Here is a 23,988-nt window from a genome sequence, read left to right as displayed (position 1 = left end):
GCGAGCGAGCGAGGGAGCGAGCGGCAGGGGAGGATTTCCGTGGAAACTTTGTCACTCAGCAGCCCCCCTCCGGAAAAGAAAAGGAACCAAAGAGGGCGAACCCCCGCTGGGCTGCGCGGCGCGGCGACGGCGAGCGCGAAATTCAGGGGGGAAGCAGCAGCGCGGGCAGATGAGCGCTGCGGGGCCGGCGAGGGGCAGCAGCCAGGAATATTCCCGGGCAGCGGCTGAGAGCCAGGCCACGGCGGCACCGAGGGCAGCAGGCTTAATTTGAATGTAAATGTAATTTACCGAAACGTTGTACAAATGCCGCATTACATCCAACTAAATATCCGGGGTCATATTTTGTAACTGTATGAGCAAACAAGCCCTTTTTTAAGGAAGTCTAAACATTTTGTTATTTAGGACATATTTTACTCATGTGGATTTTGTTGCCTGTAAATACAAGTCTTTGAAGCGCAAGTTATAAATATTAAGGCTTAAATGCATTGGGGGAGTCGTGTATCAAATTTTAGAATAAATTTATTCCAACCCAATTTGACACACACATGCCTAATGTATTCAAGATGCACTTAAACAAATTAGGAAACAGTTATTTTGCTTTACAATGGTAGGTGCCTATTTCAGAGTCTGGTGAATGACTTAACAACAATAATTAGCATATTTATATAACACATTGTTGTTTATACATGGCTTTTTGCATCTAAGAGGCATTAAAGTCATATCTAATATCATTTCCTAAACTGGAGTGATTCCTGGAAGTATGAAGCAATGACTTGTTTATTTTATCTATCCCCATTCAATCTACATCTGTGCGTATATTCCCAGTCTGAAACGTGCAATCCTGCCCTAGAGAGTGGGTGCATGGTATCAACACAGTGTGTCTTCAGCTGACATCTGGCTCCACAACAAAAACAAACTGCTATTAAGGACCTTTTCTTTCCATTTTTCCCTCCTTAGTTCTTTTCTTCCATCTTCCCCTCATCTCTGGAAGCTCCATCCCTATTGGAATAGGCAGCAATTATTCCAATCAATGTAAGTAGTCTTTTTTTTTTAACTGCTTTAACGGCATGCCTTGCAGTCATGTACAGCTGTAGGAATATTATATTTAAAGTCCTCTAGTCCAGATAAGGACACCAATCCATGAAAAAGCAAATAGCTTCCTGACTAAGAAAACAACTGAGTTAACTGGGCTGGACTCAACCTTGTGATCTTTGTATAGGCAAAACTCACTGAAATCAGTGAGAATTGCTTGAAATTGAGCATMATAAATTTTGGTTGCAGGTACAAGTACTTCAACCTTTTTTAAAAAAAAATTATTCTTCCTTTCAACATTTTCTCCCGCAACAACAAATTAGCACATAGCTTCTAAAACGGATTTACAAATTGAGCACATTGGCATCAGTCAAAATTTGTATCGTTTTGGCACTTACTAGTGAAACAAATGTAGCTAAAAATTACTTCCAATTATTGAAATAAACAACAATTCCTGACATTTGACTTCCTTCCACTCCCTCTTTATTACTGATTTTTGTAGATAATATCTGAAAGTATTTTAGAAAGGAAATGTAACATTACAGGAGCCAGTTCTGCCTGTGTTGCTGGCCCTATTCACTTCAGAGGAAAACTACACGTATGCAGGAAACCAGATTGGTATGTCCGACCTTTTAGATAAAAGAATGTGTAATGATAAAAATACATACACAAAAATTAAACTACCAGGTTATCTCTCAGAGCAAGTGCTGCATCTCAAGAAAAGTCGTGCTGAAATGTTGTAACCAGATTACTTCTTCTCTAATAAAACTTCCAAGCTAAGATGCCCATCATACACAAGAATTCATATGATTAAAATGGGAAGTTTAAAGAAAGAACAGGCAAATAATTCTCTCATTTACATTGCAACATACATAAAGAAACTGCAAAGTCAAGCATACTATCATTCATAGACTAGAAATATTATCAAGCTTAATGTTTGCCACCATGATCTACAAGCTGGGAGAAATTATTCATAGTGCCAAGACCGTTTCTGTTAACGCTAAGTATTTGTAGGAACTAAACCTGCCGCAGATGGGAACTAAGAGCAGAGTTCGGTCAATAAAGCTGGTTACATTCCAAAACCAAGTAAATGCAAATTGCTGTTTTTCAGATTATCTGGTTATCCCTTAAGCTCCTAGCAAAACCATGTTAAAGCTGGGCTCAAAAGCAAGTGCAAAACTAGTAGCTGCTAAGCAAAAGTTGTTCACCCTCTAGCTACATAATATATGACCAACTGCCATCACCTAAGTCCTAAAAAATATAAGATAACAACTTAAAAGTGACAGGAAACTGTAGAAACTTACATTAGTGTAGCTACATGTGACAGTCTACTCATTTATTAGCATATTGCCTGTAAACATGGCAAAAAATACTGGTACTGTGCTTGCTTATGTTGTAAGAGGTCAACATTGTAAAAAACTGTTTAGATTATTTCTCAGCAGAACTATTGCTTTTCCGTTATGCATGAAATCACATTTCAGCTTTGTAGCACTTCAGTACACATGCAGTCAGTACCTGTTTAGTTTGGGAAATCATGTCAGAATAGCATAGTTTTCTGTGCATCCTTCACTTTCATGTTCCTTGGCCCTTGAGCTGAGATTTTTCCCTTCCATTGCTCCCCCCAGAGAGACTGTTTCTTCATGGCAAGAGAACTTTATATTGCATTAACTGTGCATTAGCAGAGTTTTGTAATGGAACTGTTGCAGCAAACATCGTTCAGAGCAGTCTGAGCGTTTCCTCGTTTCCAAATGGGTGCCTGCTTGTCTTCAGAAATAAGTGTTCTTAAGACAATATTTTCCCTTTACTTTGGCCTTAACTGAGTGCAGTGCAGCCAGGACCAGTGTTTTGGCCTCCTGCGTACAGGGTATCGTGTTTAAATGACTGTAATGACTGGATTATGAATTGCTAAATTATTAAACTGACAATAATACATAATACTAATACAAGTACAGTGGACATTAGCCAAAAACAAACTGTGGCTTGCACTATGCCTTTATTGTGAAGATGGAGAGAGGCTGGTGTTATCCCAGGCTGTTCCTATGTACTAGACCACTTCTTAGAACAGTTTACTTTCTCGACACTGAATTTCCTAAGCAAGCGCAAAGTTGCAGGAGCAGGATTGCAGCTGCTCTTGTACAAAGTCTCCACTATGCCTCTAGTACAGGGGAAAGAGGTAAAATGACACAGGCCAAGCCCAGGCAAAGCTAATATTCAGGAATGGAACTGTGTGACTTCAACTACACAATATCCAAGAGGATTGACAATTTCAGCATTTAATGGAACTTTCTAATTGAAAATAAAATTTAGAATTAATTTTGTTTCTTTATAAGTTTCTTTCTGAGAGAAACATCAGATTTTCACTGCAAAGTGTTTTTAGGTTTTAGTCAGAACATGATTTTTTATAAGAGAAAAGTCAAAATTATCTCTAGAAAATGTTGATGACAGTAAGTGTAAATCATCGTTCACCAACAGTCATGAACCTCAGCCACTGCATGTAATACTTTAACGAACAGTGGCCAAAACTGTCAGAGAAGTGGAAAGGCAGACAAATGGATCTACCCAAATGCCTTCTCTTCCTTCAAGCCACTGGCTCCTCCAGCACTTCCTCAGGAGTTTTGAGGTTTGTCTCTGAAGAAAAGTATTTTAAGCAAACAAATCAACCAATTTTTTGATTAGTTCTCCAGATTGACAATATGTATCAGCTATTATAAGAAGACAGTTATTTTATAATTATTACATAGCTGTATAGTTATTTATGTAACTATAAATATTAGTAAGTGTTTATGATAACCATATTAAACAATGTTATGTCTCAGCTGTTATGTCTAAGAGCACAGGGAATGTTCAGGTAGGTAAAATGTTCATTTGGGTGCATGAATCAGGAAAAATAAATACAGAAAGGATGCAGACAGTGTTGTAAAATTCAGAGTTAAGACTCCTGTGTTACACCCTGTATAGATTTTACACACTTGGTCTTACGAAACAGAATTATCTCACAAAATGCAAGAAGGAACAGAAATATTCATACTAAGGCTCTCTCCCCGTGCTGTATGAAAACAGACGTAGCCAGGCACAGGGAGGTACTCGCTACTGAGAAATCCTGCTCCTGCATCCCACAGGCCCGGCCATGCCGGATGCCGCCCCTCCGCAGTCAGCTCACACACCGGCCGGCCCAGCTGGCTCCCGGCTGTCACTGACTACAGCGCTGCCAGCTGTACTCCGAGGCCCCAGGAAGACAGTGGAAGGCACGGCACGCTTTTACTCATAAATGAGGAAATCGTTCTGCACACAGTGAAAATAAATCACTCTCTCTACTGCCACAGGCTAGGGAGTTTGTAGCTTTTGTTCTTCATGGCAAATCCTGCATTTTCCCCAGAATGGACTCCAAACTCAGCTGGTTTAATACAGTGGTCTAGAGGCCAGTAGTCAAGGAGCATAACTTCATAGTCATGTGCACAGGTGGAGCCCAGTGCCTCAGCACAAATAGGTGAAATAACTAGGTGGTGATGGGTCTGTGCACATGTCTGATGGTGGTTCTGTTGGCTGCAACAGATTTGAGACATACAGAAAGAGCTTCAAATCTATGCCTGACAGCTTTGCTGTGAAGCTGTTGACCTGGAGAGAGAGTACTTTACTCCAAAAGTTTGAGAGATTGGTATATGTGCACCAAGCCTTCTGGACCCTGTAGCAATATATTTCCCTGCCCTTGTGGGGTGCCTTGAGAAGTGTCAGTGATGGAAACACCAACACCTGACCCCCATTTCCAGTCTTTCCTTTCTCTGACAGCAGAAAGCTAGAAACCCTGTAGATCTGCGATGCCAGGCAGTCCGGGGCACAGATGTGCTGATCACTCCCTTTTCTCCAAGTGCACAGCAAAGTTTAATCCCCACAGTAATCTGTTCTTTATTTTCCTTCATTGATTTTTTTTCTCAAAGTGTGGATGTTTTCTGAAGGCACCAAAGTGGAATCTCCAATCTTTCCTTCCTTAAAGGTATCCCGTATCTCCCTACAGCTTTCCATGCTGCACTTCAGGCTTTAATGGCTCCAAACGTGCAGAAATCAAGGATGTTCAAATGCCTCCAGAACTACACTTCACAGTCCTTTGTTCTTCTCCCCTAATAAGTTGTATCCTGCTCAGTATCTTTCTGCCATCAATCTATTTTATGATGGCTCCAGATCATCTCAGTTATTCAAATCAAGAATGATTTTTTCACCTTTTAATTTATATTAGACCAGAACCTGCACTAGGAAGGTATCAATTTCTCACCAAGCCTGACAATTTCTCATCTTCATTTATGACAGTGTAGGCTGACATCTCCAAATCATTCATTTCCATTGTAACTACTGACTTAATGCTTTAATTTCATCAGTTTCTCCCTACTCCTGCCTCCCATCCTGATTTTTTTTTTTAAGTAGCAGAGAGAATAATAGATCAGAATTCACTCCTGTGCAACTATTATACAAAAACACACAGAACAGAGTCCAACCCTGTTCCCTATCAAATAAGTAGGAACGATGCTTTAGTTTTGAAGGGGATCTGATCAAACTGATCTAATGAGAATAAGACTGAGAAGCATCCCAGAGAAAAGAGAAGGGGGGAGATACGTTTTGGAGGTGCTGAGCACTTTTCACTCTTGCAGTCTGACATTTCATTATTGTATAACGATTGTACTTAAGCTAGATATCCAAGCATCTAAAAATGCAATAATGTCCAGATGCCTTTATGCAAAGGCATCTTGAGAGATAGACACCTAATTGATTATGAGCTATTGTAAATCCTACTTAGAGCCTCTATCTTCAGATGCTTTGAAAATTTGGCCTCAAGTTGAAAGCTGGCAGAAGGAAGCAATTCAGTTGGCTTTGACAGCATTTATGCAAATAGTGAGTTTAGCTCCAGGACTTTATATATATCTTGCTACAACTTCCTGAAATCCCTCAGACCATTTTTTAAAATAATGACATTATATGACATTGAGACACCTACAGTCTTAAAGTATCATTGTGGAGATGCATTTGCTTGAGGACATTCCAGCCAAAGCCGCTTCAGCACTGCCTGTTAACACATATCTTGCTTCTGTGACAATGTCTTTCCTGGGCCATTTTCATTGCAAGTCTCTTATCTTTTAATTGCTGTTTTTAGTTATACCCATGCTAATCCCTTTAATTCTGTCATTAAAACGAGGATATTGGTTTCCACAATTGTTTTCTGCCTTCATTAAAAATATATAAAGAAATAGTGATATACATGCAGTCTTATCAGTTTTGGCTTTTGAATCTCTCCATTTTGCAATTAATCTTTTTTAGTTTCCTGGCTTAAGAAGAACAGCTCTGATTGAAAGCATCTGATATTTACAGTTTTTCTTAATCCTAATTTTATTTTGAATTAGCTGCACAATTGTTATATGATTATTACTACAAGTACCAGCTGCACTTAGGGGACCCACCTAAGACTTAAACTCTGTCACACTATGCCCTGTACAAAGAAACTGGCCCGTCCTTCCAGACTGCAGGTGCCTCGATAAGACAAAAGGTGGGAATGGAAAGTGTGGCAGAGAAATGAATAGTTTTAGATCATGTGGCAATTTAAGGAGAAAACCAGGCTCCTGGATTGGTATCTGTCCATTGCTTGCCACTGACTCTTGCTGACAAGGTAGAGCACTAGCTGTTTTCTCTTGTAGCATCTTTTTTTCTGTCTTTGTCCAGTCCCATGCCTTTCTGTCAGTGTTGGGGTAGCAGATCACTGCCTGTAGCTGGGGAAAGCCTGTCCTCCCACCCTACCCCCACACCGCACCCATGAAGAGCAAACAGGGTGTCTCTTGTTGAGCTTCAAGCCCTGCAAGAGGTAGGAGAGACTGGGGACGATCAGAGCAGGCAGACTGGATGGAGAAAAGAGAGTGAGAGTCCAGAGGAGGTAAAAGAGTAACCAGAGAAAGAAAAAAGAAAAGGTAAAGAAACTCTGAAACAAAGAATGGGAGCAAAAATACAAGTTTTAAATCATATGTGTGCACACCTCTCTCTCCAGAATGTTCTAGGACACAAGAAGAAATACAGTTCAGAGCTGTGTGGTGTATTCTTCTCAGTAAATCTGTTTTTCAATCTGTTTTCCTACATAGGAAGAGTAAAATTAATTTAGGTAAATGTGCATCATACTGCACAGAACTCCAGCTCCAGAGATTTGACAGGAAATTTTTAATTCTTTGTCTCCCTTTTCCTTCCCTTTCCTGAGAAAATGAGAAGAATGAGAAAAAACATTTCCTTCTCATTGTCTTTATTCCCTTTCAGTGTTTTACATCCATCTGCTCTATATTTTTAGCTGCTTTTAGCATAGACATGTATAAATGAACAGAATGGGAGAAGTGCTGGGGATGTCAGTACAGAGGCCAGGCAAGTTTAAGTAGTATAGTGTCTCATGTTCCCTGGAAATCTCACAGTGGGGCATGGCATTATTCGTATCGCTCCTTCCATTCCTTCTCAATGAATGCATTTCCCCTCATGGCATGAATTCCACCACCGCAGCTGGAATAGCTCACCAGCCTCACAGACTGTACATAAGGGCCACAGGACAATTCCTAGAACATTTATTCTACTTCATATATATATATATATATATATATGATTTTTTACGTAGCTGACTCAATTATCTACGGACAACCAGTTGTCCATGAGGCTCAGACCTGATAGAGATGAGAGTATTCTGATGTTACGCTTGTCCTCAACTTTCAGTTACCACTAAATTTAGGACAGAAAAGTAACTACAGCTGGGCTGTAATATTTCTCTAGTTAGATCATAAATATGGCACTCCCTTCCACTGAGGAACCCAAGAGATGTATAGAAATGGCATATTTTACATTAGAAAGCTAACCAGTTCAGTCAGTATAACAGCTTTCTGAGGTTCACTTTAAGTCCTTTAATAGACTTAAATTGGTTGCTTCCAATTTTTAAACATTGAACAAGCCCCCACTTACAGTCAGGGTTAAATCAGGGACTTTTACAACAAGGAATCGCGATAAGCTATACAAAAAGATGAGCTATAAAAAATCAGATCCCAGATCCTCTGAGAGACAGCTAATACAGTACCTGACAGAGCATCCAGCAGAGTGCCAGCTATTTAGTCCCAGTTTGAAGACTAGTTCTTACTAGGACAAAGACCTCATATTGAACTTTTCTTCTAATCTACGCTTAGCTTTCTCCTCTTTGCTTATCAGCAGAGTTCAATATTTTGGGCTAAATCTTCCCCATTTGTAATTATTTACAACTTAAACTACAGAGGCACACAAGGGCCATTCACAGTGGTCATACACAGTGTGCAAGACAGTCACTAGCTTAAACAACTTGCAAGAAATATAAGACTTGATTAAGAAAGAAGCAGGTCATAGAAAACCCAATGCAGAACAGCAGAGATACAAAGTTGTTCAGAATTTGTAAACTGTTTTTCCTTGTTGTCTTCGTAAGGTACTGCCCTGAAACATGCCTCTAAAGGTGCAAGGATTAGGCTATCTACTATGCTATCATCAGTTCCTGTTCAGCAACCAAATGTAAAAACCCTGCAGACTCAAATATACTGTAACAGCTCTAAATGACAAGTTAACACTCCTGGTTTATTGCAGATGCCATGGTGACAAGTAGAGCAACAATATCTAGGCTTTTGGTATTGTAATTATAACTCTGTTTCAAAGACACATCAGGGAGGGAATATGAATCCAGCGTTATTTCTCCTTTGGCCTGGAACTTCATGCTAGGGAAAGAACACACTCCGCAAAAAGAAGAGCAACAGAGCAGCTTTTTGAGATGACTTTTATGCATCATTTGACATGTATATTAAACTACGATAATAATCAAGCTCCTCACACTAAGCACGTTTGTGAAATCAGATGTTCCTTTAGAAAGGATATGAAGACAGTCAATAATAGAAAAAGCAGCTACAATGTATTCATGCTATTGTGTGCTGGGGTACCTGCTATATGGTACATTACTTAGCACCAGTCCCCAGTCAAACTGTCGCAATGTACAGGGAGAGCAGAAAATCAGAGCAACAACAACACAGGTCTTGTTGTTTCACGTTACAGTACCTTTTGATGGTGAACTTGAAAAAAAAAATTACAGGACAATTTAAAGGAGAATGAGCAATTGAAAAGTATATACAGCCACTTTTGTTTTAAAGTCTTTGCTTTTTTAACAACATAATTCTAAATAGGTATATCAGTGGAAACTGTATGCTTTTGCAACCAACCTGACAGAAATGCATAGGAAATTCTTCAAAAAAGCTTTATTCAGAGCTACATTTCTATGCTTCCATTAAAAAATGCTTCTACTGAATGAAGCAAGCTGATAACTGGAAATTTTCCCCAAAGCTTGGAAACATAAGATAATGCTTCAAGAGTGATGGAGCATCTATAGAAGTAGAAATAAGAACTTTTTTCCAAATTTTCGAACATATAAAATGATGATCCACACGTGCAGCCAAGAACAGCATGGTAAAGTTGAGGAAGGTGGGGGGGGGGGAGAAGGTGGTATTAAAGTACCTTAACAGTATAGAAATGACATCTTGTGTCTGTCCTCTGATTTAAAGTTACTGTAAATGTCCTTGGTTGCCATCAACACAAAAACTCTAAGGAACTGAGAGGCACAAGAAATTACCAGAGGGCTAAGAATCTCTCTTCCTTATAGTGCGTCTTGTACAGGTTTTTGTATCGTGCTCATCTACATAATATAAGCGCAGCAGAGCATTAAGCATCAAACTAAGATGTCCCAGATGTTGCTTACTCTCTCATCCTCTCACCAAGCTCAGAGTTTTAAATCATCTCTGGGCCACTGGAGGACCCTCCTTCACCAGGACTGCCTTCCCACAGCAGGCTACAAAGTTTTCAAAGCCAGCCTGCAGGCAAGAACGAAGCCTCTGACTTTGCAAAGTGCAGATGGTGATGTTGTAGAGAATAGTTTCTGCTGGTGGATGATCAGTGCATTAGCAGACTCAGTGGTYGATGTTAGAAGTGTGTAACCACCATATACTTACACAGTCATTTGAATAAAACATATTTTGTGGTAATACTAACAAAGGAAAATACAAAATTGGATGATGTACAATAGCTATTAATTATTATACGTATTTTAATAGTGCAGGTTCATTTTCAACTTCTGGGCTAATTTTATGCATTACATTTACATAATATTGCTCCTTAACCTGAATTTGATGTGATCATTTTGATGTTCTTAAATTACAAATTTCCACTTCATAAATTGATACAAATTTGTATTGATTTAGAACACAAACACTAAAAAACATCAGCAATCCATTGCTTGGCACAGTCAGGTTTGGAACAGGCGGGATTAGGACTGGGGAACAGTTCTCCAAGAGAAACTTTGTTAGCTCTCTGTTGTCTGTAGCAAAAATTGTTTTCATAATCAATTATACCTCAAGGCAAAAGTGTACGGTAAAGAAAAAATACTTTGTGCTAGCCTCTGCTGAGATAAAACATCATTTTGGAAAGTAATGCATTTTCCCACAAATCATTAAACTGTTCCAAATCAGAAGGATCTTTACATATTCTTCAGTTGCTAAGTAGACAGACATCACTCCTTTGTGAAATTAAGACAGCACTTGCTAAATTTACTGCAATAAAACGAGTATTGGAACCAATACTGGAGGGCCCCTCTTACATACTTTATGGTTATGTTTAAATCATATGAGACCAGATCCTCTGTTGGTATAAATTGGAATATCTACTGTAGCTTTATGGCATTACGGCAGCAAAGAAACAGAGCAGCCTATCTGAGGTGGGTGATCATCCTAATTCATAGTATGCTAGCGTTTTTATCCGGTCAGAACTGCTAAGGCACTCCAGAACTTGAAGTCCTTTTAAGTGTTACCATTACTAGAATAAAACCGTCAATAGGAATCTGATACGGATGTTTTCTGGGTGACACCTCACTCGAGTGAGTGAGCGAGGCCCCTGCCAGGAAGCAATCCACTTCTCTGGAGCACAACACGCTTGTACTTGTCAGAGAACTTTTCATTATGCCTATTCTACTTCTTGTTCCTTTGTATCAGAAATAGATGCACTTCAGAATATGAATTCATTCATACTGCATGTTAAGATATAGTATTTTATGCTGAGAGTGTTTTAAGTTTATATATTCATTGTTGTTTTTCTGTATTCACACAAATATTGGCTAGTAAGACCCAGCAATACATTAAATCAAAGAGTATGAATGAGGATGTTGTAAAATTATATCAAGCAAATCCCTCTTTAGAGACAAAAGCAGTAAAAGGATAGAGTAAGATCTGCTGTTTGAATATGAAATAAGCAGAAAGATATTATATTGCTGTAGAGTAGCTTTGTGCTGACTGAATATATATATGGCTTTTTATAATGTAACCATTCCCATCTTATGCTAACATTTAATAATTTCCTGTTTAAGGCAAGAATATTTAAATGGATTTGAAGGTTAAAGCAACTAGTCTGACCTGCTGCACAAGCCAGACCACAGAACTGTGGGATTCATGCGTGTAGCTCAACGTACAGATGCTGGATTAGATTTTAAAACAAGATTAATAAACTACTGAGTTCTGCAAGACAGTGTCTAGCTGAAAGCTCTTTTCCAGTGATGCCTCTAGCTACTGCAAGCCAAGAGAAAAAAAGAAAAATAGGTTAATATAAACATGTAAAAGATTATATGCTAGAGGAGAGAACTACAGTATCTGGGAAGGGGCATAAATTTATAATATCAGATGGCATAAAAGATAAACCAGACCAGTCCACTAATCCTTACTGGATTTGCGGGTGTCATGTTTTTTGCCGTAAAGACTCTAATGACTTTAAAAGATACATGAAACCGATTACATGGAACTTCGATATCTTTGTTACTTGTTCCATTAGCACCAAGATCAAATCATCAGCATTATAATACCACAGTAATTTCTGACAATCATTTAATTCTCTTTTATGCCCATCTCTGTCCCTGACTGCTGGATTACCTTAGGCCTGTGCCTCAGCTTCTTCCTCAAAAAAGTGCTTAAAAACATGAACACTGAAAAATATTTATCAGGTATTTTGCACTTTCCCTTGGGACAGATGGAAGATTTGCATTATCTGGATCAACAAAAGAAATCTTTTGCTCTTGCTATATATGGGAAATGTAGCTTTATGGGATAGATTTGCACACCCTTTTTAAACTATCCTGCTCCCCCCCACCCCGCTGCTTTGCAGTCCAAAGTATTGCATCTGCTTATATTGTTTCTTACAGCTTACAATCTTAGTGATTCTCCCCTTAAGATAATAAAACATTGTACTGTTTTTCTAGCATTTTCATACAGACTGTATCCTAAAGTGGCCTACACAGTTCAACAACAACTACCAGAAACAGAAAGTATAGAATTACTTTCTGGGTGAAGGAGAAGAGACATTTATCTTTAAGTGACCTTCAAAGTAGAGTCACCGCAGTGGTGAGGAGACAGTAATTCAATGTTGCAGGAACTGTAGAAAAGTTTCTTACACCCAAAAGTGGTAAAATTGTAGCCAGTGATAGGGGAGAATTGTGTTGAACTAGTAGAAACAGAAATAATGAATAGGAAAGATATGAACTGGTGTAGATTGGATCAAGTTTAAAGAGGTCTAAAATAATTAAGGCAACTTCAAATTAGATTATGAACTAAATAGACTTTATAGAAGATAGATATGTGTATGTGAAACACACTTGGACCAATTACTCTAATAAATTTGCTAAGATATTAGAGTATTTTTTTCATTAGCATCATTTTTTTGCAGGTGAATTCCTTTTTGAAGTTTATAACAACAATCTAAAGTTAATAAAGTTGTTCCCATTTCCACAATGACCACATTTGGTCCGACATATTAATTACAGCATAGCTTCTTCTATAATAATTTAACACTTTAAAAAACAAACAGACAAGAATCCACACAGCCTTAAATTGCTGGGAATTCTATTCCATTTTACCCAAAGGTTGTCTTAGATGCTTACCACAAATACAGTAGCTATGTGGGAAACATTCTCCAAGATGTGCTAGAAGTACGAAACAATATGATCTGATTATTGGCCTGTAGATTGCAGAGCTGCCAGGTACAGGCATAAAAGCATACAATCTAAGATCTACTGTAACAGTTTGTTGTCAAGGCTGTTGATATTTATAAATGCATTTGGGGGTACTGACATTTTCCACTGGAGAAGCTGTGTAGAGAATTGGAAATCATGAGCAATTACTCCCAACTGCATGATTTTGCAGCTATGAAGGGTGACACAAAGGCTCCGAATTTAAAATATTAGAGAGCAAAGAAAAACCTGATTTAGTCAGAATGCCTGTGTTTTGTTGGGTGCTGACAATGGCCCTCTGTGCCTTTGCTTTCAAGAGCTGGAGTTTTTCAAGTTGGGCTTTAATTTTTATTTGCTTCTGTTTGGAATGTTTTCAGATTGGACATATAAAGTAACCTGAATGCAGCTCTTGTACCTAAGGGAAATGATTGAGGAGTACCTAAGGGTGATTTCCAAGGAGTTTTTCTGCACAAAGGTCTTCCTTGCCAGACTTCAAATACTTTTTATTCTGTCACTAATGAACAGGATTTTTTTTCTCTCTTCTACTTTTCTTACCCATTGTTTGAAAGCTCTACAAAACTGTGCAACTAAATGGTATCAACACATTTGCTTAAACACTCAGATGTGCTTGTCAGAAAATACGTTTTCTCTTTATCTGCCATGAATACAAGTCTACTTTCAATAGCACAACTGGTGAAATGTGAAAAAACAGTTTTTCTCAAGTTCTTTTCTCAAAGATTTGCTCAATGCGTTTTGTGTGGTATGGCCAGTATATTTTAGCCAATATTTTGCATTGCACAGTTAATATGTCAAAACAAAAAGACATATACTTTTCCTTGCATACAGATATCCCTGCTCTTTTGAATTTTGTACCAGGTAGCTGCTGTTTGAATGTTTATGAACATCAAATAAAACAACTATTTTGAGTAGTCAGTCAAAGCTAAACACAAACTGCACAAGTGCAGTGCCCACTCCCACCTCTGACATACACTCAAAGCTTTTGGACTAGGAAAGGGTGATCCTGTTGAGATATGATAAGCGCTGACAGCACTCCCTCCCATACACCCCGTTTCTTCTGCTGAAGCCCAAATATATTTTGCAAGGGTGAAGGCAAGGCCTGAAACTCTGCTTTTATTAAGTTACAGGAGTAGGCTAGCATCATCTCTCCTTTAGTAGGAAATAAATGTTCATGCATGTGTGTATGTATAGAGATAACAGGAGTGTTAGCGCACTATCAAGGGATAAGACAAAATTACACTTTCCCCTCTCCAGGCAGAAGCGTGTGATTCAATTTTTCACTCAGCCCCCAAGAATCAGAGCTAGTCCTGGGAAGCGGCTTCATTCTTTCAACTCAGCCACCAGTCAAAGATGCGGCGTAACGCACATAGTTGCAGAGCCTGCTATATAGTCTTTAATGTCTCTGCAAACCAGACCTGAATAATCATCCCCAACAACTTGCTCAAGGGTTTATTCAAAAACCCCTTCCCCTCTACCAGACTGAGTTCCTATGCTTGATTGTCAAACTGGAAAGGAATCACAAAAAATGTATACCCACAGCTAGAAAGCCCTTAATCCAGTCCTTCAGGATTATGCAAGACAGCAAATACCTTTATTTTTTTTCATTCATCTATTTTGTGTATTAAGCTGAGGCAAAGACGGATTGTTTTGTTTTGCTCATTAAAGCATGTAAGTGACAGGGGACGCTAGGTGCTTTTGATAGATGTTACCCTAGTGATTTCTTTGGTATATTTTACCACTATGTAAATGATCAGCAACAACAGTATACAAAGCATTTGAGTCTCAGACCCTTTTGACAGCTGACAAAAAAAGAGAGAGTGTTTTCATCCTGCTAGGGCTTTCAAAAGCAGTAAGATTGACTTTCAGTAAGTCTGTGGCATTGTCACTGAGGAAGGAGGTGCCTGTTACACAGAGTCATCCGTTGTTTCTCCTCCTTTCAGATGAACAGAGCATTCTACCTTGTAGAAAAGAAGAACTACAGTGTGGTAATGGACTCTGCCTCTTAAATTGGCTACGCTGTCACTATAAGAAGGACTGTGGCAGAGACTACATGTCCATCAAACTAACATGTTCAAGTGAGTTACTCTTCGCTTTCCTCCTAAGTCATGAGAAGTAGTCCTATGAATGTAAAACCTTTTTCTTACTGATTCTGTGTTTGTAGCAGTATACTGTTCTATACATCTGATTTGTTCTGGTTTTGTTATTGCAAGGATGTGGATATTTAGGGGGTTATTTATTTAGATGTCTAAATCTAGGGGTTTATTTATTTATATGCCTGAAACATTTTTGTTGCATGCTGGTTTCAAGTGGTCTAGTAGTCGGACTTCAGCAGTAGTGAGAATGGAAGATTTTGTCCTGCTCGAAATGCATTACGCTAATGTGTTGTGAAGAATGCTGCTCTAAAATGCCAGTTTCAAAAGAAAAAAGAAAAAAGTTTAAACGCTGAGAAAACCTAAAAAAGGCAGTCATCATTGCCAGAAACAATTAAACACTGGCAGCTCTACAAAATTACTACAAAACAGTGGCTGCTGGCTGGGCACTCTGCATTTGGAAATTTAGGCCTGGCTTAAATTTAGGCCTGGCTTAAGGTCAATAAGAGAGGTTTTGAATAAGGCTTGTGAATAAGATTTAACGTGAATGTTAATGTGAATAAATAAAAAAACTGCCAGCTGATTAAAGTAATAATTGGGTGCGGGTTTGGGGGGAGACTAACTGTCAAGTCAAAGATATCCAGTGTATTTAAAGGAGTCATAGGGTAACTTGTAAATAATGCAACTATTTCCAGCCATTTGTTTTAGAAACACATTTTCAGCAGATTTTGAATGAATAAGTTCAAAGATGAGGTGGAGAATTTCTGAAGAAGATAAGTAAGTTGTAGTCTCAGCAGTAGCCCCCTACTAGCAAACTTGGTGATTTAACCATCCGAACCATTCTTGTTTCTAATTTTTGCTCGTTATGTTAACTTGCTAATTTCAAACTACAGTTTTAACTCTGAAACCTTCCTTTTAGCCTATACAATTGGTTAGTAGCAACATCTGAGAAGGCAAATTATTGTTAGACCTCTATTCCACAAAGTACAAATAGGACTGATCATGTACTGCTGACGTGAACTATTGCCAGCCATACCTGTAGACTTTGGTTTTTGAGTTAACACAGCACAGTGCACAGAAGAACGCAGCTGCAGTTTTGCAGAAAGGCTTGAAGTCATAGTAGGAAGAGTAGATTGACGGCTACTGGCAATACACTTCAGATGAAAGTAAACCAAAAAATGCATTCCAGGAGTGCGCCTGTTGCGCACTCCATCCTCTAATGGGCATTCAGATCCACGGAAGCAAAGCGGGGCTAGTCCAAAGTACAACCCTCGGAAACACAGACAGTGTAAACAGCAGGTCAACACTAACTGTTTCAGTCTGCAGATGTGCACTTGTTGCAACATAGTTCTTGGCTTTACAGTGGAGTTAAAGCATTCGTACAACACAAGCACTCTGCAGAACTGATCGTAGTCCATTAAATAGAGCAGGACACGGGTCAAATCCACAGAGCATGGAAAGATTATGGGTTTAGTGCTGAGAATTCAGAAGGGCTACACTTTACATGTGTGGGAGGGCACAGAAGACCTGAATTTAGGCAAGACCTCAGGTTCTTATGCTCTTAACTGCTAATCTAATCAGCAGTGATCAGAGCTAGCCATATTTTTTCTGAGCAAGCATGTCGGGAGGGAGTGGAAGATTTCATGGGAACACATCAGTTTTGACAATCTTACATCTTGCCTGTATTACACACACAAATAAGCCCTACAGCATCCAGTTCCACTGGGAGGGCAGAAGGGAGAGGAAGGAAGGTCCTGCCAGGTGTTATCTATAGGACATTCATAAGGCCTCCCTGTCACATAAGATAGGAAAAGTTGTTTGCCTGGTTGATTTTTAACCTTTAGGTTGAGCAATCATTGCAAATGAAACAAATAGGACTAAATGCCTGATAACTCATTCCTTATTTGTGCAGTAGGATTTTCAGATCACATAAAAGCTTTCTAGCAACTTGCTTCTCGCAGAAGTACGCATTATTTTCAGTCCTCTTATAAAGATGCGTGCATAAAGTAAATAGTGAGTGACAACAGATTCTTCTTTAACATACGTAAATATATACTTTTTCTAAACACAAAGCTGTCAATTCAGCACTAATAAGAAAAGCTAACAACCATGGCGGTTGATAAAATAGAGTCAAATAGTCATGGTTGGCTCTGAACACATTATGGTAGTTAAGAGCTCAAAAACACCACAAAACCAACAGATCATTTGCAATGCTTGCAGGAGCACACACACATCAAAAATTGCCTAGAGGAAAAATTCATTATTTTTCAATGGAAAGACTGATTTGCTGTTCACAGCTGAACTTAAGAGCAGAGTGTCATCCAGTGAGGCACTAACATCTGTCACTTCATATATACTTCACAAACACAGAAATGTTTCAGGCAAGGCAGGCACCAAAAGCACCTCTATCATGTGTTGGTTTTGCTGAATAACAGCAAGAACTGTTAGAAGATCAACACCAACAGAAAATCTGCACAACAACTATGCAATTAGAACTGTTAGACTTTCAGTCTAATACCATCCCAAATAGCACCACTACCTAGTAATAAAGCCATGATACAGCTAGATGACTTCAAATCTGACAGATTTATATTTGCCGGCAGACATTGGAAAGTCATGTCTGAAGATGTGGCTATGTGAGTATATGAAAATGAAGCACTTCTGTATAAAAAAAATCCCCTTGTGATTAATCTGTAGGTAACATTATATAATAGGTATATAAGGGTGCATGGGTATGTATACATATATATATGCATCTTCTTTATTCTCTTTCCTTCTATATATTTGTGAGACAGAGCCACTCCACTTGAATCAAGTTATTTATTTACTTAGTGCTCTTATTCCTGCTTTGCAGTACTAACAGCTGAACACACGGCAGAATCAAAGTAACTTTATTAGAGAGTGAGCTTTCTTTGAGGATGAAGTTAGGCCTAGGGACGCTTATTGTACCAAGCTCCTTCCTTCCTCTTTTTCTGCTTATATATAATTATTTATTACCCATCAACTTACTTGCAGCATCCTATCTGCAAATATTAGCCACCCCAAATCTTGAACTTGGGACAAAACTAGCTCATAGGAAGAATGGTCTTCTGAAAAAAACCTACTAGTCCTGGCACCAGCTTTCTTGCAGTAGTTTAAGGAGTATTTTTTTCTTCAGGTAGCTCTTTTTGTTAATACCTCCAGTGCTCATGCTACTGTAAGATATTTCAGATAGTTGTACAAAAATTGGCAATTTAAGTAAAGGTAAGACTAGGAGTGTAGAAGTTTATCCCCGGAAGGCTTTCCAAGTTAATATCAAGACTAAACTTTTCCATAGTGTGCTTGTAACTATAAATGTATATACACATGTACACCCATAAACATAGAGCATCCCTCCCCCTACATAAGTAACATCTGTGGTGTTTGAGCCGCATGCAGCAAGGGGTTGCAGAGGGCCTTCGTCTTGGTGCCATCTCCGCTGGCTCGCAGCAGTTCTGTGTTGCGGTGGGGCTCACAGGCTGGGGAGGGAACCGAGGGAGCAGAAACAAGCCCTGGGGCACCTTGTCCTCCTCTACCTGGGCATCGCTCCTGGAGCAACCGTTCAGCCCAGCACCTGTGGAACGCGTCTGGCGTCTGCCAGGGGTGTAAAAGCTGTGATACACAACTCTCCATATCTAGACTGCTGGTCATTCCTGTATTTGTCCTGTATTTGTTCCCATGTGAGAATAACTTTCTTGGATATAAGCAACAGTAACTAAATCAGTATTTGCAGCATTTTCCATTCCTTGGTGGGTTTTTTTGTTTCTAAACAATGGGAAAGGAGTTTTCATACAGCTTCACAAACACAATATAACAAATCGCTTGTGGGGAAAAAAGTCTAATGAGATCCTGCTAAGTAGTGAAAATGTCATCTATAAGTGTAAACAGCAATTCTGTGTAAATTAACACACCAAAAAGGGGAAGAGAAAACTGGATTATGTGCTTAAGGAAGCTTATACTGCTTCTGCCTCAGGTGTTACATTTCACTTTTTACTAATATGTAATTCAGTGCATTTTCAGTCACAGCATTAGTGCAAAACTCTCATTTGCAGGTACATGGTAGGATAAAATATAAACCTACACATAAATGTATCATTCTGATCATCAAGGTTAGCAGCCAACTAAATATTTGGCCTGTAAGTTAGAAAAGATCTTCTTTCATTCAGACTAATTTGTACATTCATACTAATATGTTTTAGAATTTCCTGGCAGGACCAAAGAACCTGGGATGCCCACTGAAAGCAATAATCATTTAAAGCATTATAACCTTGAGCTATAAAGCATAAATAAAAATATCAGGCTTTTACATATTGGTTACCATTATTCTTTCTCATCTCAAATCTGTCACGTTTTCTTTACAGTTGATGGTATCCTTATTCAGAAATTTAAATCTTTTTATTTTTGGCAAAAAAAGCCTTCATCTGGTTCTTATGAAACTCTTCCATAATCAATAAGGAGGTAACAAGAAAGAAGTGTTGGTCTCTCATTACATATTTCTCTGTTTAAGCACTTGTAACAGCTATCTTTAAAGGTGGTCTCAATCATCTCTCTTATGTATTTTCTGTGTCCTTGGAATGACAGTTTGTTGTGCTGCTTAAGGACACTGATTAAGAATGCAAACAGATCTGTTACACAAGACTGTTGTTGCTTATTTTGATGTTTTTGAAGACTAGGTGATTGTCACAGTTTTAATCTTTTAAATTTAAAGAGGCACAAGAGGGAATATAAATGTATATATACTTAACAGTGCATATATATAGTATTACACTATATATAAAAAAAAGTAGAAATTTATTGCAACAACCTAAAAACCTTTTGATACCTGGTATTAAGTCACTTAAACTTGTTTTGTAACAACATACTATAGACAGGGAAGTGTATAGTACTATAAAGTTATAACTATTGAATTATCACTGGCAAAAAATTGTATGGCCATCATCTCCCTGGATACGTTTAGAAGCCACACCTGCATTCCACCCTCCTACCCCCAAATTCCCAGCGAGAATTTTGACCTTCTGCTAAGTTTCTGTTTCTTCAAGGACAAAGGTTGACCTAATATTTTCTGAGTCGGAACTGCTCAAGAAGGCGTCCTCTGAGGCAAGAGAATTTAGAGTAGAGACAGACCCATTAAAGGGAAATTTAGACAGAATCGTTAAAGAGAAGTCTTTCTAGGGAAAGAGTTGAAATCTAGAAAACACAGAAGCCTAAAGAGGATAAAGCCTTTCTGCCTCTAGCTAGCCTTTCAGACCACAGTGTTAAAATGCTAGTAGTCAGCAGTGTCTTCACTAGTCTGTATTTAAGAATGCATATTACTAGTGTGCCTAAGAGCCTATTATTACCTGTAGTTAAGATGAATTAACTGAAAAGGAGGAGGAAAGAGACAGCTGTTGTCTGGAGATTTTTAAAGCCCAAACAAAAGAAGGCTGTAGTCCAAATCTCTGCCATGCAATATGGTATTCCTTGACTAAAAAAGTCTCAACGGATGCTAAGCAGATGGTTTTGAAATGAGTTTCCACTGGGATGCAGGTTTATAATTCTTATCATTAAACCATAATGTAAAATGAGTGTATAGACAGGTTCAATTTGCACTTTTATCATGTCACAAACGAATAGTTTCAGCATAAATATAATGGAATAAAGTGATATTCCACTCTTATAGGTGCCTGTCAAAACAGCCCTCCTCAAAGTCATCCTTGGTTATAGAAAGAAAGAAAACATGATATGCTGGAATTTAAATCCCTTTCTGTTGGTTATAGTAAATCATTTCTGGATTAGTGTTTTTTCCTCATAAACAATTTTGTGCTTTTAACCTGAAATGATGCAGAGGGCAATGAAAAGCTTATGCAGCACTTAGTATTAAATCTTACTAAGATCTGAGAGGAACTTAAGCGGTGCACAGTTCTTCATCTAGCTTTTGTATCCAACAGGTGTAGACAGATGTTTTTCTCCAGATCAAGCTCTATCAGTTGAAGACGGTACCACCACAGTTGCTCACCACTATCCGCAACTGGAAGGAATCATCTTCATAATACAGCCAAAGTGCTCAAAAGGAGTGCTCCCTAACCTGGGCTAAAGACAACATCAGCTAGGATAGCTTTACATTTAAATAGAAGAGTTGAATTATCTGGTCAGACTTTGCCTACAGCTTACATTAACTTGAAGAATTATGGGGAGAGTAACCCCTAGCAAAAGGGGGAAACTATCATACAGAAGATAGTAATATTTTCAAGCACCTGTTCTGGTTGAAGCATAGCTTGGTCACAGCTTGAGCCTGAGGAAGTAGGCTCAAGCTTACCTCCTGAGCCTAAAAATTCCTGTGTACAGAAAGCCCAAATGTTGCACTATATATAGAAGGAAATGTCCATAAATGCCGTTTGTATTGCAATCCCTATTTCCAATTAAAAAATTAAAGATATAAGCATATTGCACAGGACTGCAACAGGATAGCAGGTGTCTAAATCCTCTGAGTACTACTCACAAGAAAACTGTTTTCCATGTAATTAGCAAGGCACTTTTGTGATAAGATCAATTAATTACATTACCAAGCAGCTGGTGATACTGTCACTTAGTGTGCAGATGTCTGGGGGGGGGGGTTAAATCATACTATGGAATGTTTATCAAAGTACAAGAAGCCTTGCAATGCTGGTTAACACACTTTACTATGTTATTTTGTTTCACTCTTTACATTTTATTGTTGTTCCACATCCTTCTCCCAACTTCTGGCTTTCTAATAATCCTAGATGCCTATTAGTAGAGCTGATACTATAGAGAACTAGGGGTTATGCAACAAATATACCATAAAGAACATATACATCTTTTGGAACCATTTTGAAAAGTCCATCCAATAATTTCACCTCCAAGCATATGTCAACATGCATCAAACTGATGCATGAGAACTGAGAACCTTTTCAGGTGCTTCTGAAAAGCAGTAAAGTTCACTCCCCAGTAAAACCCTACAGTCAGGACCAGCAACAGATGTACTTAATCATTTCTAGTCACTGACAGGTCTGTCAGCTTTGGAGATTATTGAGTGTTTGAGGACTGTAGCTTTATAGGAGCTCCCAGAGAATCTGATCACATGCAACTTTGTGTGCTCAGCATTTGGCAAAGCTGGAGTAAAATAGCAATTCAGTCTCAGCTATCAAGTAATATTATAGAACAGTCACCCAGAGAAGTGGATAAAATATAGCCACCAAAGTGAAGGAAAGAGTTGGTTTTCTTGTTCCCCTGAGGAAATTATCCTATCAATCTGGAAACTGGCAAATCATTCCTATCAGCCACTGGTTCTTAAAAATATATCAGAGAAACATGGCATTTTTGCTTTAGAACGGACTAAATCCTTTCTGATGGCATTTATCTTTAAACTAGTGACTCTGGCGTGAGTGTTCAGGCCTTTAAACATACACACAATTTCAGATTATAGAATCCAAAACCACAATAGGTTGTGCTCAGTACAGCTTTTAGGAACAAAGATTTTCCACAGTACACCTGTTAGAAGTTTATTTGTCCAACAGTTTTCTTTGTTGGCCTGAGAAAGCATTTTTTCTTCAAATGGAGATACAAATGACCAAGTTCCTCAGTCTATTCTACTTGCTCACTATACATGTACATTAACCCCAGGGAATCTCGGCTTTGTCACAAGCTAGGGGGAAAGTGTGAGAGCTACTTCCTAAAACATTGGCAACACATCAATCACTGAAGCAGGCTAATGATAGAGCTAATGAAGGGGAAATTACTTTCAAATCACCTCCTGCCCACTATGACATTAATGCCTAACCTAATATTTTGGATTCACTTACTTAGTGGTTGGGAGGGAATAAAATGAGAACCTGTTGTTCTAGCATTTATAAAACCAGATACTGTAGTGTCTGTAATGGGGGCTTCCTGTACCAGTAACCACCACCATGTGGTCTCTGTACTGACTTAAAATAAGAGATAGCTTTGTATCAGCCACAGATATAACCAGGATCTCAGAAACAGGAAGGGCAAAGGAAAAATGACTCCTAAGAAAGGAGTTCAGAAACAAATACCTAGCAAAGAGGAAAACAAAACTGACAACTCTTTCTCAACTGTATTACCCCAGTTACACTAGCATGTACCTCACTGAAATCTGTTGTGGTCCACTGGTGTAAGACAGACAAGAATGAAGCCATGGTATTTTGAGGATGTCCACCGCTATTGTGGGCACTATCAAGGCACATGGAAACTCTAAACATTGTTACTTCTTGTATAGACATAAGCAAACAGCAGAGACATTCAGCATATCCTTTTTGAGGTAGAGTAAGAAAGATTTCAGAGGGCTTACAGACAGAATGGCCTTTATAAGTGAAAAGACAGGCTGTAGTATCTTATACATCCTTTCAGAGCTAGCCATGCATGGGAAAAGCTTTGTAGCTAACCATGGTAAAGCATGAAAGGGAATCAGGAAAATGTTGGGTCCTCAACATCAACATCCACAGTATTTACTGAAAGTAGGAGCGGACTTTCAATGGGGCATTAGTCCGGGAGAGATTTCCATGATATATATAGCTTTCTACATAAAAGAGGAGACATTCATGCTGCTGTCATTGCAAACCATAGTCTAGTTTTGGAAGGAAAAGCCTTAAGTGGTGGACCAAACTACAAGTATGCGGAATAAGTTCTCTGGAGGGGAGGGAATCTTTGTTCTTTTTGTAGCACCTCACACATCCAGCTTCCTAAATATGGCTTCTAGACATTATGGCAGTATAAGCAGAGAATAACAGTTTGAGCCTGTGTGTTGAACCTTAGTCCTGACATACC

General features: G+C 38.7%; 1 protein-coding gene across 1 annotated transcript in view; it reads left to right on the top strand.

Annotated features, from left to right (window-relative positions):
* BEAN1 (brain expressed associated with NEDD4 1) overlaps nt 1–23,988 on the top strand; it is an 82,244-nt gene that overhangs the window by 9,902 nt on the left and 48,354 nt on the right. The window contains exon 2 of the mRNA XM_026059832.1: nt 15,040–15,174. Coding sequence (XP_025915617.1) covers nt 15,040–15,174 — 135 coding nt within the window. The remainder of the gene's footprint in view (nt 1–15,039; nt 15,175–23,988) is intronic.

This window comes from Apteryx rowi, unplaced genomic scaffold, assembly GCF_003343035.1.
Source record: "Apteryx rowi isolate R43461 unplaced genomic scaffold, aptRow1 scaffold_1, whole genome shotgun sequence".
NCBI classification, from domain to species: Eukaryota; Metazoa; Chordata; class Aves; order Apterygiformes; family Apterygidae; genus Apteryx; species Apteryx rowi.
Note: the sequence above shows the minus strand (reverse complement) of the source record. Positions and strands in the feature narration are given on the sequence as shown.